This window comes from Vanrija albida, assembly GCF_041260175.1.
Source record: "Vanrija albida strain AlHP1 chromosome Unknown contig_4, whole genome shotgun sequence".
NCBI lineage: Eukaryota > Fungi > Basidiomycota > Tremellomycetes > Trichosporonales > Trichosporonaceae > Vanrija > Vanrija albida.
Window position 1 is genome coordinate 2,489,980 of NW_027191423.1, and position 14,455 is coordinate 2,504,434.

Below are 14,455 nucleotides of genomic sequence, written 5' to 3' on the forward strand. Positions count from 1 at the left end.
TAACCGATGGCAAAGTGTCGGATCACGCCGACAACCTCGTTTGCCACTGCCTCATTGTCGAATCGGCGCTCGCCCGAGTCAAACTCATCTCGCAGAGCCTCGCCAGAATCTGCTCGCCAAGGGCAGTGCCAATAGCAACGTTGCCGCATTCCGCGCGAAACGCGCTCATAACCCTTGCCTTGGGATATCAGAGAATGGAAATCATGCATCGGCGTCGCGGCGTCGCTCACGACTCACGTGGTCAGTCAGCTGCTTGCCGATCGCTTCCAGGTGGCGTCCACACGTACGTCAGGCATGCACGACCGTGCAACACGGGCGGACATAGCAGTCCAGCACCTACACACAGCCAGGTGCCTGATAGAAGAATGGAAGCTGGTTGTATTGGCATCTTTCAACATTACTACTCGCGTGTATGCAAGCCCAGAGTGGCTCCTTGCCGCTCGCCCACGTCTTCACCACAGCGCCACAGCAAAGACTTAGACGAGCCACTTGCTGATCTCGGCGAGGGCCTTGTCCCAGTCTCCGTTCTGCTCAATCTCCTTGAACGAGTCAATGTCCTGGCCCTCGAGGTGGGCATAGAGGTGGGGGTAGGCTGAGCCACACGTCAGCAGTACTTCACACCCACATCATCGGCCAGGCTACGCACACTCGCCGTTGCCGGCCTGCTCCCACCTCACGCGCTTCCACGCCGAGAGGCGCGCGTACTCGATGCGGAGGATGGCGACCTGCTCGGCATCGGCAAAGAAGCGCTTGAGGGTGCCAGGGACCTGCTGCGCCACCGAGAGGTGCACAAAGCCGTCCTTGAGGTCGAGCTCGGAGAGGAAGAACTCGTGCGAGGACGGAATCGGCGTGGGGAAGTAGAAGCTGAGGCCGCGTCAGCTCTGCGGAATGGCAAGGGTCCCCCGATGTGCTTGGCCCCCTCGTGTTTGCGCAATGGGACACGAGTGCAAAGCTCTTGGCCACCGTCATCGACATGATACGGACCGCGCTAGGCCTTCGGATCATTCCCTCTCCGATAGCCTCGAGTGATAAGACCGGCGGGACTCGTCTCCGGGGGGCCCGTCGATGACGCGGCCAGATCCCCGGACATGCTACGATGCGCCCCCCGCGGCGCGTCGAGGCCGAAGCACCAAACCACTCACCGCGAGTCGACGGTGGCCGAGGGGAAGATCTTGTAGATGTAGGTGGGGTTCTGGGTGGCCATTGTTGCTAGGCGTCTGATGGTGTTTTGCATGAACGTGTAAGAGTGCGATGGGAGATGGTGCAGTTGTGGTCGATCGATCGCGCACCAATGTGACGTGACGCACGTACCGCGTTACTGCACGTCATCCCGCGAGGGATTACATAATACACCCACGTAGAGTGGCGCGCCATCTTGGTGCGACGAGCTGTTTCTTGTTGCCAAGCACAACCATGCTTGCATTCACAAAATGCGCGCAGCTTTGTGAGCTCTGAATAGCACGCTGCGATCTGGACCTCCCCCGTTTGCATGCCAGGGACCAGCAGTTACCAGTGTTCGGCACTCTCCGTGGCTGCGAGAGAGCTTGCGACAGTCAGAGTCGTCACCGCCAGAGCGCGGGTCTAAGCGGCCCGTCCGTGCTGAGCCTCTTTCCAACGCGGTCGACCTTGTCCTACTCTCAGGGAGATTCAACGCCCAACGTGATGTAAGCTCTTCACCCCACATGCGCTAGGAGAGCTCCGACAAGGCCAAGACAGTGATACCATAATCACACGTATTATTTTCTGACTGATAACCCGTCACACGTCATTAATTGCTTCCGGAACAGCTCCAACGGCCGAGCGATGTCCGCGGCAATCGTCGAGGATTCACAAAGGGGCCTCACGTGTAGGGTTATTTCTGACTAGTGGCCCCGGTGCCCAGCCACTCCCACCGCGGACATGGACGGCAACTCACCTTCACACTGCTTCTTCACTCTCTTTCAAGTCTATCCCACGGCTAGTAGCGGCCTAACGCTCCGCACCGTCCTTGACATGATCTTTTCGCGCCCATGGCTTGAGCGATACATATACTAACGAGCGTCGACGTCTTGCTGCATTCATTCCCCAAACGAAGTCGTCTCTCTTACCTCACTCACACTTAGCTACTCCCATTACCTACTCCTATTACCTACTCCTACTACCTACTCCCCAATGATCGAGCCAGTAGAAGCCGAATTCGCCCAGCCCCCAATCTTCTCCAATGCCCAGGAAGAGGCACTAGAGGACCAGGGTGTCGAGCTCGTCAACTCGATCTCGCGCATCTCTCGTGCCCACGAGCCCGATGAGGCCGATGGACGCACCCTCCACAGCCACCATGAGAACGAGAAGGATCTCAAGGGCCGCATAGTTGTCGACTTTGACCATGGACACAAGGAGGACCCCCGCAGCTGGAGCAAGGGACGCAAGTGGTGAGTCTTGGCGGCAGTGCCACATTCCAGCACACGCACTGACATCACTGCAGGTTCGTCACACTAGGCTGTGCCGCCTTCTGTCTCGCCGTCGCCCTCGGCTCTGCAATGCCCACTGGAGACCTCCACAGCACCGCCGAAGACCTCAAGGTCTCGGACGAGGTCATCTTCCTGACCATTGCCCTCTTCGTCCTCGGCTTCGGCATCGGCCCCCTATTCTTCGCGCCCCTCTCCGAGATGGTCGGCCGCAAGTGGGTCTACACCATCTCCCTCTCTCTCTACTTCCTCTTCACCCTTCCCTCGGCCCTCGCCAAGAACGTCGCCACCATGCTTGCCGGCCGCATGATCGCTGGTCTCGTTTCCTCGGCTCCCATGACCAACGTCGGTGGCTCCATTGCCGACATCTGGGCAGTTGAGGAGCGTGGCGTCCCCATGGCCATCTTCTCCTGCACCCTCTTCATGGGTCCCTGCCTCGGCCCCCTCTTTGGCGGCTGGATCGCTCTCAAGACCCACACGTGGCGCAACATCTACTGGGTCCTCTTCGGCTTCATCGGCCTCGTCGCCATCTTCACCCTCGTCGTCCCCGAGACCTACGCCCCCATCATCCTTCGTCGCAAGGCCGCCCGCCTGAACAAGGAGAACAACACCGACGTCTACGTTTCCAAGCACGACATCGACATGGTTCCCTTCAAGGACCGCCTCAAGACGGCCATGTTCCGCCCCTTCATCCTCATGGTCTGCGAGCCCATCATCCTCTTCATGTCCTTCTACCTCTCCTTCATCTACTCGCTCCTCTACGGCCTCTTCTTCGCCTTCCCCATCGCCTTTGAACAGATCCGCGGCTGGAACATTGGCATGACCGGTGTCTCGTTTGTTTCCATCATCATCGGCATCGCCATCGCCATGTGTGTCATGCCCATTCAAGAGCGCCTCTACAAGAAGCACTGTGAGAGGGAGGGCAAGCAGGTCCCCGAAGCCCGCCTCTACATGATGATGTTTGGCTGCATTTTCATGCCCATCTCGCTCTTCATCTTCGCCTTTACCTCGTACCCTGGCATCAGCTGGGTTGGTCCTTGCGCTGCCGGCGTCCTCTTCGGCTTCAGCATGGTCGTCATCTACATTAGTGCCAACAGCTACATTGTGGACAGCTACTCCAACTTTGCTGCCTCGGCCGTCGCTGCCAAGACGTTCATGAGGTCGTGCTTCGGCGCCAGTGTCCCCATGTGGATCACCATCTGCTACAAGCACCTCGGCTTCCAGTACGCCGGTCTCATGCTCGCCTGCATCGGCGTCGTCATCGGCCCCATCCCCTACATCTTCTTCCTCAAGGGCGGCGCGATCCGCGCTCGCTCGACTCGTGCCACCAAGACCGAGTAAATGGCAACACGTGCCACAAGCATTACACCTGCATTTATAACTAGACTACAGTAGAACAAAGCATCACGCATTATGTATTCTTAATTGCATAACAACGTCGTGGCTCAGGCCTTGAAGCAAGTAACAGCGTTGTTGCTGAGGCTTTTGGGAGTAGGTTGCGAGTAGCTGGCGCAGCGATTACAGGTGCCACAGTCGAGGACCTACGACGCCTTGAGATCGCCACCACCGGCCACTCATGCCTGCCGTCGCCGTTCGACATGATTCCCGACTCCGAAGAAGCTTAGAGGGCCAGCAATGGCATCCATCGCACATCCATCATCCCATTCGACACACGATGCTGCAGTCGTGTGAGTGCGCCAACATACTTTACGTAACCAGGATTGCATCACTCTCTGTCTCTGCTTCTCGCCCGGTCACACAATCCCAGAATCGCCGCGCGACTAAAGAGAAACACTGGACTGCTGGGTCTATGTACAGGTGGATCCGTGTTGGAACGTTCTCTGCGTGTACCAACATGCGGAGTACAAAGGAAGCTCGCGTGGCTTAGCCACACGCCGTGTGGAATGGTACCTCGTGGGCGGCTATTGTTTTCAGCTGTCCAGGCCTGAAAAGGTTTCCTGAAGCCAGCAGACTTGCTCGTCTCCAAGGGGCGAGGGGGGATCGGGCATTACGATCACCTCTGCATCGGTCGCGCTGTGCGACGACGGCCGGTGGCTGCCGCATGGGTGCCACTGGATGGGCCCCCCTGGCTAGAGTTGAAGGAGAAGCATTAGCGGGATCAAACATGTCATTATTCTTTGCTGTCGATCGCCCCTTGTGTTTTCAATTCATTCCAGCAAACGGGCACCCACCCTGCCTGCGCGCACACACACAACACACGCCGCCCAGCCCACACTCAAACCCACACCCCCACCCACCCACCACTACACACAAGCCTCAACATTACAAGCCCTTTCTGCCCCTCTTCGTCATCTTTCCAATCTCCTCTCTCCATTCTTCATTCTTCTACACTTCCATCATTGGGCAGTCTAGGACCGTTTCTCAAGGTTTTCATCCCCTCTCCACTGTATCGCATCCGTTCCCAACGACTACAGGCATGACTCCGGCTCCTTCCACGACCAACGGCGGCTCTTCTCAGCATGGCCAGCATTCAAACAACACGCCCTCGGCTCGTGTCATCCTCCCAGGCAATGGATCGCGTATCCTCTGCGTGGCCGACATTCGCGGTGACTGTGAGTCGTTCGTCGACGCTCTTGCTCGTTGCTAGTGCGGCGCCGAGGATTGCACTGACCTTCCTTCCCCCTTTGCACAGACCATGAGCTCAACCGACTGATCCGAGAGCATGAAGCGACGGCCGTCATTCATACCGGCGACTTTGGATTTCTCAACGCAGACTCGTTGGAGCGAATGGGCGACAAGTGAGGAGGACCCTGCACTGGTCGTTGAACCAATGCTAACGCTGCCAGGATCCTGCGTCACCTGCTCCAGTACTCGCCTCTCATTCCTCCAGCGACGCGCAACCAGCTGCTGGCAATCACCGACGGCCGATCGGCTCTCATCAGCCAGCTGAACAGCTCCTCGATCCACTTCCCGCTCTCCCAGTTCCCTCATCTCCTGTCGGGCGCCATCACCTTCCCTGTGCCCGTCTACACGGTGTGGGGTCTGATCGAGGATGTCCGCATCGTGGAGAAGTTTAGGACGGGCGAGTACGAGGTTCACAACCTGACCGTCATCGATGAGGTCAACTCGCCTCTGATCGAGACGGCGGGCCTCAAGCTCAGGCTGTTTGGCCTGGGTGGCGCTGTTGCTTTGCACAAGATGTGTGAGTAGGGATTGCACAAAGGGCCAACGCTGACATTCACAGTTGACAATGGTACGGCCTAACGCGACGGGAAGACTCGTTACTAACTTAACCAGGCGAGGGCTTTGCTACCATTGCAGGAGGGCAGGGCACCATGTGGACCACCGCATTGCAGCTCGGCGAGCTGATTGACACCGCCCAGAGGGTATGCCCAAACCCGCGAGTATTGGCTGACGTTTGCAGGTGTATGACCAGACGGAGACGAGGCTTCTCATCACCTCTGCTCCAGTCAGCCGGACAGGTCTGCTCTCGCTCCTGGCCCTGGCGATCAAGGCCGACCTGACCATCTCTGGTGGCCTGCACTGTGAGTTGTGTCGAAGGTGGAGGAGGATGACTACTGACCCACTCAGTCCGCTACCCCGCCTCGTTGAACGACTTTGCGGTGTACGGCGACTTTGACTCTTATCGTCACAAGCTCGTCCAGGCCCGCAGCAGCTTCTTCTCTGTCTACGACGTGGTCAAGGACCGGGTGGAGGGCAGCCTAAAGTGGGTGTGCGATCAACGACCGGAGCGCTAACCCTGCAGCGAGACTCAGCGCATTCTGCTCAAGAAGGTCATTACCATGGTGCAGAAGATTCCCACAAACGATGACAACAGCTGGACCAACACCTGGCACTGGGTTCTTGCGTGAGTGAATCGGAGGCGTGTGGAGCTGACGTCCAGCGATGCGCTGTGCGGCCACCTCCTGCTGTCAATCACAGATGGGCGCGTCTCTGCAGAGACGAGGAGCAACGGCCTCAACTTTGCTCACCGCGCCAACCAGGCAGCCCAGGCGCCTGCCGCTCCTATTGCTCCCCCCGTTGTGCCCTTGGCGCAGCCACCCCGTACTACGCCGGGTGACGCCTCCAAGGCTACCCCAGCGTCTGTACCCAACAAGCCTGTTGCGTCCTCCAGTGCCCCGAAGCTGCCGCCTACCAAGGCATCATCTCCTGCTGGGCCACCTGCCGCGCTTGCCAAGGGTCTTCCTCTGCCTGCTCCAGTCAAGGCTGAACATCAGCCTCGGTCTCAGCGTGGAAGTGGCTCGGCAGCAGGCCCAACAACGGTGCCAGCCGTCGCGACAAAGCCCGACACCAAGCCCACCACAAAGGGCCGCGAGTCGCCAGTGCCGGCAAAGTCGAACAAGGGCACTCCTCAGGTCGGCTCCGTCTCTCTGCCCAAGGACGGGAAGAAGGGTGCCAACGGCGAGAAGGGTGATGGCGAGGAGACCGAGGCCCACAAGACTGGGCCGCAGACCCCCAAGCGCTTCTCGCTGTACCTGAAGGGACTGCCAAACCTGACGTCGGAGGCTGAGATCCGAACCTTCTTTGGCCCAGAGTCTGAAAAGGTAGGCCAGCGACAGGACAGGTGCGATGTGGTACTAACATCTGCAGATCACCACGGTCAAGCTCGTGTACGATCAGACTCGCCGCCAGAAGAACTTCTGCTACGTCGACTTTGCCAATGAGACCGACCTGCAGGAGACACTTAAGGCCCACCCCTCTGGAGTAGGTCTTGCCAGAAGTGTGACCACTGACGCCGCAGTCGATCCGTGAGACACCCATCACTGTGGAAATGTCCAACCCTCCTGTGCGAAACCTGAATGCCGACCGTGGCGCGCGTGCGTCTCGCGGCGGACGCGGCGGGCGCCTCACTCGCGGCGGTAGCTCATCATCCAAGGATGCTGCCGTGAAGCAAGACGGCGCCAAGGCATCCGACACGCCCAAATCTGACACGCCCAAGCCGCAGGCTGAGGCCAAGAGCAGCGACAAGTAGATTTATAAAGAGTAAAGACTGTTTACATATTCAGCGCCCCCTCCCCCAATACTTTGCATTGTATATACCGTCGTAAATTTCTCTCATCCGTATGAAGGGCCCGCTTCACGCGAGTGAAGTGGGGGTGTGTCATTCAAGATGGGGTGTGGGTTGGTGGGTTGGTTTCACTGTCTCTTGCGGAGGACGACGACGTCGGTGTCCGACTTCCACTGGAACACGCCGTTCTTGGGCTGTCAGCGCGTGACGAAGGCACGTCCTCACCTCCTCGTCGACCCATTCCTTGTCGCCGTTGCGGATAATCTCGCGCAGGCGGCGCTCAAACTCGACTCTGCGCTCGCCGTTGAGGTGGGCCTCTGTGAGGTACGACTTTGAGAGGACGCGGTCGACTACGCCGTCCTCTGTCACGGGGCTCGACCACGCAAACTTTGTCTCCTCGAGCGGCTCAAACAGCTCTGCGTACGCCGGCGTGTCGACCATGGCGCGCCACCGCATGCGGTAGTACTGGGGCGTGCCGAGGTCGAACGGCTGGTAGTAGTCGCGCAGGGCGCCCTGGTAGCCGTCGCGCGTCTCGAGGTTCCACAGGAGGACGAGGGGTGCGCCGGGCTTGAGGTAGGCCGCGGCTTCGCGCTGGTCGTCAGCACCGCCCCTCGCCTCCACGCACCAGCGCCCGATCATAGTCCTGACACCAGTGCCACGCCTGCGCGATGAGCACGCCGTCGGCGGCCCCCCTCTCGAGCAGGGTGTGCGAGTAGTCGTCGAACGCGCCGTCGACCGCGCGCGCGTCGACGCCAGCCAGATCGGCAGCGGGCACGCGCGCCAGGCCACGCTCCCACGCGGCGCGCATGCCCGCGCTCGGCTCGACGCCGACGAGCGCGCGCGCCCGGAACGCGGGGTAGTCTGCAGACGGGGCGCTCAGCAGCAGCCGCGAGAAGATGCCCGTGCCGGCTCCTGGCTCGATGTAGCTCCCGCCGCCGGGGCCCGCGCCGACCGCCTGCGCGATAAACTGCAGCGCCGAGGCGGGGTACGAGGGCCTCGCGCGGTCGTACTGCTGTCAGCGGGGAGATCCCAGCGGCACGCACCAGGTCGTTGGTGCCCTCTGCGAAGCCGCTCTGCGCGATGCCGTGGACTGTGGCCATGCTGCGTGCTGCGTATGTGGGGAGGGCGCGGGTGAGGAGCATGGGGGTGGATGCGGGGGGTAGCTGTTCTTTTATGCACGCGCGACGCCGACAGTAGCGAGGTGGTGCATGTTGTGGGGATGCGATGGTGCGATCGTCTCGCTGCCGCCGACGCCGAGACGTCATCAAGCTATCTCGGTCGACTCGGCGCGGCGTGCCTCTCGCGTTGGTCGCTTGCGGGTGGGTGGCATTACTCGGTCCAAAGTCAGACGCGACAATAGCGACGAGATCGTCGCGTCGTCAAGCGCGGAGTCGAGCTAGTCGAGTCAGTGGTGCGCGTGGTGCCCGCGTGCACGTCGCTAGTCAGTCATGCAGCGTGCAGCCGTGTGCAGCCAGCGGCTGCATCCCCGAACATCTCCTTGATGCAGCGAGCTCGAAGCGACCTCGACGCGGTGAGGGGCTCCGGGCTGGCTGTGTGGTCGGGCAAGGTGGCTCAAGTGGCTCTGCAGTCGCAATGAGGGTCGCGCCGACAAAGACCAAGCAAGCCCCAGTGAGCATCAGAGCAACGTCAAGACGTGTCGACGTGCGGGCTATGTCCACCACCAGTCGACGTGACACTCCTGCTCCCCAGCCACTTGGCCAAATCGATCCGCCGTGCCCTTGTTTACAGCTACCTGGTACTACGACGCACGCCGCGACGCCCACGGGCTTGGCGGCCGCGGTGCAGGATCACCTGGATCTACTGACACAACAATCGTTACGACAGCAAAGTTACGGTTCACTTGTGGTTCTCGGCAGGCCCACGCCAAGAGCGGGTGTGGTTGTTTGTTGACGCGGGCTCTGTTGTTTGTTGACGCCGCCCTGGCGCGGCGCGCTCCTCGGGCGGGCGACTGTCTTTGTCTTTCTCGCGCCAACCTACGCCGCACTACACCACACGCGTATGCTTTCCCTGCGGCGCGGCGCGGCGCAGCGCGGCGCAGCGCTCAACGTCAATGCGATGCAAACTAATGCCTTCTCGGCGTCATTTCAGGAGCAGCACATGGCCCGCTCGCCGCTCTATTCTTAATCGGCTCAACGACTTGTGCCAAATGTGTTCTGGCGGGCAGCAATCACTCTAATCCCGTACCAATGTCTGGCGAATGAATGGAGATGTCTCGGCCACGGGCGTGTGGGCGGGTGACGATTGGCCAAGTACCGCACCGCACACTGCGGCGGGCGTGACGAGGGCTGCGAGGGCTACGAGGGCCAACTAGGCCTGCAGGGCGAGCAACTTGTGCACCACCAGGCCATCAGGATTTTGGTTACCTTTGTGCTGCGCTTGGGCGCATGGTTTCTGCATTTCCTCGTGGAGCAGTGACGATAACAGAAACGCTTGGTGAGACTTGTTGCTGCGTAGTGGTGTTAACATTGGCCCATGGACTATGTCCGGCCAGTGGAGCGTGCGTGCTCAGGATTCAGCTGCAGTCTACGTTGTACGGCCGTAGATGCGATCAGTATTGTTTGTGGGGAGTTGGAGTGGTGGGCAGGGATGTAAGCTACGTGGGTGAAGGGGAACAGACAGAGGGAAGCCACGCGTGGTGTGCGCTACCGGGAAGGGACAAGGGACGAGGGACGCGTCTCAGACCGGGGCGGGCGAGGCGGTTGGGCGTTGTGCCTTGCCAAGTCTGCAAGAGGAGAGACGAGATCGATCCGGGGCGGGCAGAACAGCACAAGACGAGAGAGAGTCAGAGGACGCGGCATGACGCAGAACTCAGGAAAAGTTTAACACTGGCAGTGTTTCGATCAAGCGCGGCGCGCGAGGCGCGAGGCGCGTACGCCTTCCCTTGTCCCGTGGCGCGTCCTTTTTTCTACCCAACTCGTCTGTCGGGCAGTCATCAGGGTGGGCTCTTTATTTTCCTTTTGCACGACGAAACCCGGGTCTCCTGCTGCCCCCCTGGCAAGAGGAACGCGGGACAGCCAATGTGAAGGAGCGCGGGTTCCATGTTGGTGCAGGTCGAGATGCTGTCGGCCGAGAGGAAGAAGGACGACGACTAAGGGGCGGTGGCGGCGTAAAGGCGCGTCACGCCTACCAACAGACTACGGCGCCACGGGCATGCGGGCATGCACCCAGGCAACAACACGCAGGGCAAACGGGGGCCCTAGAGTCGATGAAGCAAGCACTGCCACCACTGTATGCAGTCTGATACGTCTGGCGGCTGCAGTCACTGTGTGTGTGGGCCAAGCAGGTCCACAAGGATCACTTCCGCGCCTCCTCATTCCCCCATCCGCTCCTTGGTCGTAATCCACAGACGGGCACACATCGCCCTCGGCACTGCTCTTGCTCTTGCTCGGATCTCCATTCCTCTCTTTACTCAAACATCACTCTCTTTAACTAGACGTGTGTCGTGTCGCGTCGCCGTCGTCGCCGTCGTCCCTCCCCCCTCGCCCTCGACATCTCTTCTTAACTCGACACACCCTCGACACACACTCTCTCTCGCCCTCAGTCTCTCACTCTCACCCACACGCCCGTCTCGCCGGCCGACAGTTGCGTGGACCGACACTCGTTTGACCGACAGTTGCTCCATTATACGTGGTTAAGTATTTAGACTCGTTCCCAAAGGTGCGCCCAAACACTGCTCGCCTCGTGCTCGTGCTAAATGCCTCGCAGACACACTCCCCTCCCCCCTCCCATCACACAATGCTTCTTTCCCTCGTCCTCATGGCCTCGGCCGCTTCGGCGGCTTGGACCCCACGATCCAACAACCACCGCGACATTGCGCGGAGGGCAGCCGCTACTTCGACGCCCAAGGCCCCCGCCGGTGGCTTCGACATTGTCGGTGACTCTGGTGTCTCGGCCCAGATGATGTTCTTGGGCACAAAGGACACCGTCTTCATCCTCGACAAGTCGGAGAACAACTCGATGACCGTGACCACCAACGGCGTCACCCACCCTGCTTGGGGCACCACCTACAACCTCCGCACCAACGAGGCCACCCCCATCGAGGTCACGTCCAACACGTTCTGTGCCGGCGGCTTCTCCGTCGCCAACGGCTCGTGGGTCGTGTTTGGCGGCAACCAGCCCGTCACGTACGGTGGAGTCGCTGTCAACGACAAGGGCCTCAACCCCAGCGGCTCCAACCCTTACACCAATACCGACGGTGGCGCCGCCATTCGCCTCATGACCCCTTGCGATGACGGCTCCTGCCCTTGGCATGAGGGTGGTGACTCGCTCACCATGGCCGTGCGTATCTCGTTGCAGCACCGTGCGCGTGGCGCTGACTGTTATCTCAGGCTAAGCGTTGGTACCCCACCATTGAGGGCCTCGCAGACGGCTCCGTCATCGTTCTCGGTGGTGACCACAACGGAGGGTGCGTCATGGGGCGTGACCATCGCTAACAACCCAGCTACGTTTCCACCTTCGCCCAAAACGAGCCCTCGTACGAGTACTGGCCCAAGCAGTCGTCGGGTGCGATCCACATGGACTTCCTCAACGCCACCGTCCCCGTCAACCTCTTCCCCCTCGCTTGGCTTCTCCCAAGCGGCAAGCTCTTCCTGCAGGCTGCCTACAAGACCATCCTGTACGACCTGCAGGCCCGCAAGGAGATCCCTCTTCAGGACATGCCCTACGCCCAGCGCGTCTACCCCGCCTCGGCTGCCGCTGCCATGCTCCCTCTCACCCCTGCGAACGGCTACTCTGCCGAGATTCTGTTCTGTGGCGGTTCCAACGCCGACCTTAGCAAGTCGACCGACGGTGGCGCCATGTTCAACGTGACCGCCGTTGTTGCCGACGACACCTGCGTTCGCATCCGCCCTGACGACGCCAGCCCCGTCTACACCGACGACGACAGGCTCCCCGAGCCTCGCTGCATGGGCTCCTTTGTCTACCTCCCAGACGGAACCATGTGGCTCGGTAACGGTGTCGGTATGGGCACTGCTGGCTACGGCGACGACAAGTACTCGCTCGGCCAGAGCTACGGCCAGCACCCGGTCTACATGCCCGTCATCTACAACCCCAATGCTCCCTCTGGCCAGCGTTTCAACCGCGCTGGCCTCACGGCGAGCACCGAGGAGCGCATGTACCACTCGACCGCCATCCTCCTGGCTGACGGCTCGATCCTTGTCTCGGGCAGCAACCCTAACAAGGACGTGACCACTGTTCAGTGGGGCACCAAGTACTCGGTCGAGAAGTGGTACCCTACTTGGTTCAACGAGCCTCGCCCCATCCCCACGACGCCCTTCCCCACGTCGCTCTCGTACGGTGGTGCGGCTTGGACCCTCAACTTCACCCAGCCGGGTGTTGACCCGTCCGCCATCAAGGTTGTCGTTGTCCGCACGGGCTTCAGCACCCACGGCATGAACTTTGGACAGCGCTACCTCGAGCTTGAGACTTCGTACTCGCTTGTCAACTCGACTGGCGAGGTTACCCTCACGGTCGGCCAGATGCCCATCAACCCCAACATCTTCACCCCCGGCCCGGCCATGATCTTCCTTACTGTCAACGGCATCCCGTCCGAGGGAGAGCTCATCGTCGTTGGAAGCGGCGAGATCGGCACTCAGCCCATTGGCCAGGCCCCTGTCCTTCCCCAATCGCAGGTCTTTGTCGCTCCTCCAAGTGACGCCGTGGCCGAGTCCCCGTCTGCCTCGCTCGTGGAGGAGACGACTCGCCCTCCTGTTGCCTCGGCCAACTCGATTGCTGCCCGGCCAAACTCTGCCACGGTTGTTGGCATCCCTGCGGCTGTTACCGTCGCCGTGGCCGCTCTTTGCGCCATGCTCTGGTCGTAGAGAGCCAAGCTCTTGCTGTGTGCAGCGTCCAAACAAGCTCTTGCTGTCATACAACCCCCAAACAACATGTCTTCTCCATGGGTTCCCCTGCATCTTATGTGATTCAATCGTTAATACTCCGCACAATGCACAACTGTCATTCTTTGTTTGCGTCGAGGAGTGACACCAACTACTGCTAGCACTATGCCCCGAGCTAACAGCCAAGGCCAAACAGTCAAACAGTCAACACCTACGACTCCAGCCAGCCCCCTCACTGTCAGCACACGTCCACCTGTCAATGGCTACGTGACAATTCATGCAAGGGACATGGGGATGGCTATAAGGTACAGGGTCAGAGTATGGGAGAGGGTTACAGACACGGGCATTTTGTTGGGGCAAGAACCTTCTATACAGTATCCACTTCACGCTTGAGCGTGTCCTTGTCATTCGACGAGCCGGCCAGCGGCTCGTCGTCCGAGGGCGGTGATCTCGAGGCCGAGACAATCTCGAGTCCGAGTCTGCTCCGTTCAAAGGCGCGAATCCGGCGCGCAGTGTTTGGTGTGACGGGTAACGGGACTGTCGGCACTGACAGTCGCGGAGCGGCATTCTCATCATTGTCCTCTTCCAGAGAGGTACTACCCGAGCGAGAGTGCGGCGGCGGCAGGCGAGGCATTGCGTACTCGTCCGAGAAGATGACGAACCCGACGTCGTGGACGTCCTGCAGCGTCGAGGTCGGCTCGGCGGTCGTCGGGGCAGCCTTGAACAGCGGGCGGCGGCGCGAGGAAGATGCAAGGGCCGGGGAGGGCACCAGGAGTGCGGGAGTGGAAGCGGATGGAGTGGAGGCAGGGGCCGATCTGGGACAGGTATCAGCCGGCGGTTCCCACCGCGCATTGTTTGTGCAAGCAGCCAGCACAACAACTCACCGCTCTGTAAACAGCTTGCGGGCTGGGCTGCGGCCGGTGCCCAGGTCGTCGGTGTCGAGCGTGACGATGCGCTCCGCTATTGTGCTGTACACGCGGCGCTTTGGCGTTGCCGAGGCCGACGAGTCGTGGTTGTCTGTTGGGGGGCCGCGCTTGCCGGCGGGGAGCGAGACAGGCGAGGGCGGCGCGTTCAGGTGGTGGAGGGGTGGCGCGAATGCCGCCAAGGGGAGCTCGCCGAGTGGCGCCCGTGGCGATGTTGCGGGCTGGGCGGCCATGGATGCG

At 60.6% G+C, this 14,455-nt stretch overlaps 6 protein-coding genes across 6 annotated transcripts; 3 read left to right on the plus strand and 3 right to left on the minus strand.

Annotated features, from left to right (window-relative positions):
* Window positions 1–476: 476 nt before the first annotated feature.
* On the minus strand, window positions 477–1,204 carry Q8F55_005707 (uncharacterized protein; the record flags this gene model as incomplete). The annotated part of the gene is made up of 3 exons (XM_069354195.1): window positions 477–592; window positions 647–864; window positions 1,143–1,204. The coding sequence occupies 3 exons, from the start codon at window positions 1,202–1,204 to the stop codon at window positions 477–479; spliced, it is 396 nt and encodes a 131-aa protein (XP_069208837.1).
* Window positions 1,205–2,151: 947 nt separating this feature from the next.
* On the plus strand, window positions 2,152–3,785 carry Q8F55_005708 (uncharacterized protein; the record flags this gene model as incomplete). The annotated part of the gene is made up of 2 exons (XM_069354196.1): window positions 2,152–2,408; window positions 2,462–3,785. 2 exons carry the CDS (start codon window positions 2,152–2,154, stop codon window positions 3,783–3,785), a joined length of 1,581 nt encoding a protein of 526 aa, XP_069208838.1.
* A 1,096-nt stretch (window positions 3,786–4,881) lies between these two features.
* Q8F55_005709 (uncharacterized protein) lies at window positions 4,882–7,398 on the plus strand (the record flags this gene model as incomplete). The annotated part of the gene is made up of 10 exons (XM_069354197.1): window positions 4,882–5,017; window positions 5,098–5,203; window positions 5,252–5,607; window positions 5,650–5,658; window positions 5,703–5,791; window positions 5,830–5,950; window positions 5,997–6,132; window positions 6,310–6,970; window positions 7,017–7,130; window positions 7,168–7,398. The coding sequence occupies 10 exons, from the start codon at window positions 4,882–4,884 to the stop codon at window positions 7,396–7,398; spliced, it is 1,959 nt and encodes a 652-aa protein (XP_069208839.1).
* Window positions 7,399–7,562: 164 nt separating this feature from the next.
* Window positions 7,563–8,576, minus strand: Q8F55_005710 (uncharacterized protein; the record flags this gene model as incomplete). Its single annotated transcript, XM_069354198.1, has 4 exons — window positions 7,563–7,622; window positions 7,660–8,025; window positions 8,060–8,443; window positions 8,478–8,576. The coding sequence occupies 4 exons, from the start codon at window positions 8,574–8,576 to the stop codon at window positions 7,563–7,565; spliced, it is 909 nt and encodes a 302-aa protein (XP_069208840.1).
* Window positions 8,577–9,927: 1,351 nt separating this feature from the next.
* Q8F55_005711 (uncharacterized protein) lies at window positions 9,928–13,274 on the plus strand (the record flags this gene model as incomplete). The annotated part of the gene is made up of 5 exons (XM_069354199.1): window positions 9,928–9,952; window positions 11,069–11,112; window positions 11,161–11,733; window positions 11,784–11,860; window positions 11,897–13,274. The coding sequence occupies 5 exons, from the start codon at window positions 9,928–9,930 to the stop codon at window positions 13,272–13,274; spliced, it is 2,097 nt and encodes a 698-aa protein (XP_069208841.1).
* Window positions 13,275–13,659: 385 nt separating this feature from the next.
* Q8F55_005712 (uncharacterized protein) lies at window positions 13,660–14,448 on the minus strand (the record flags this gene model as incomplete). Its single annotated transcript, XM_069354200.1, has 2 exons — window positions 13,660–14,107; window positions 14,177–14,448. 2 exons carry the CDS (start codon window positions 14,446–14,448, stop codon window positions 13,660–13,662), a joined length of 720 nt encoding a protein of 239 aa, XP_069208842.1.
* Window positions 14,449–14,455: the final 7 nt, after the last annotated feature.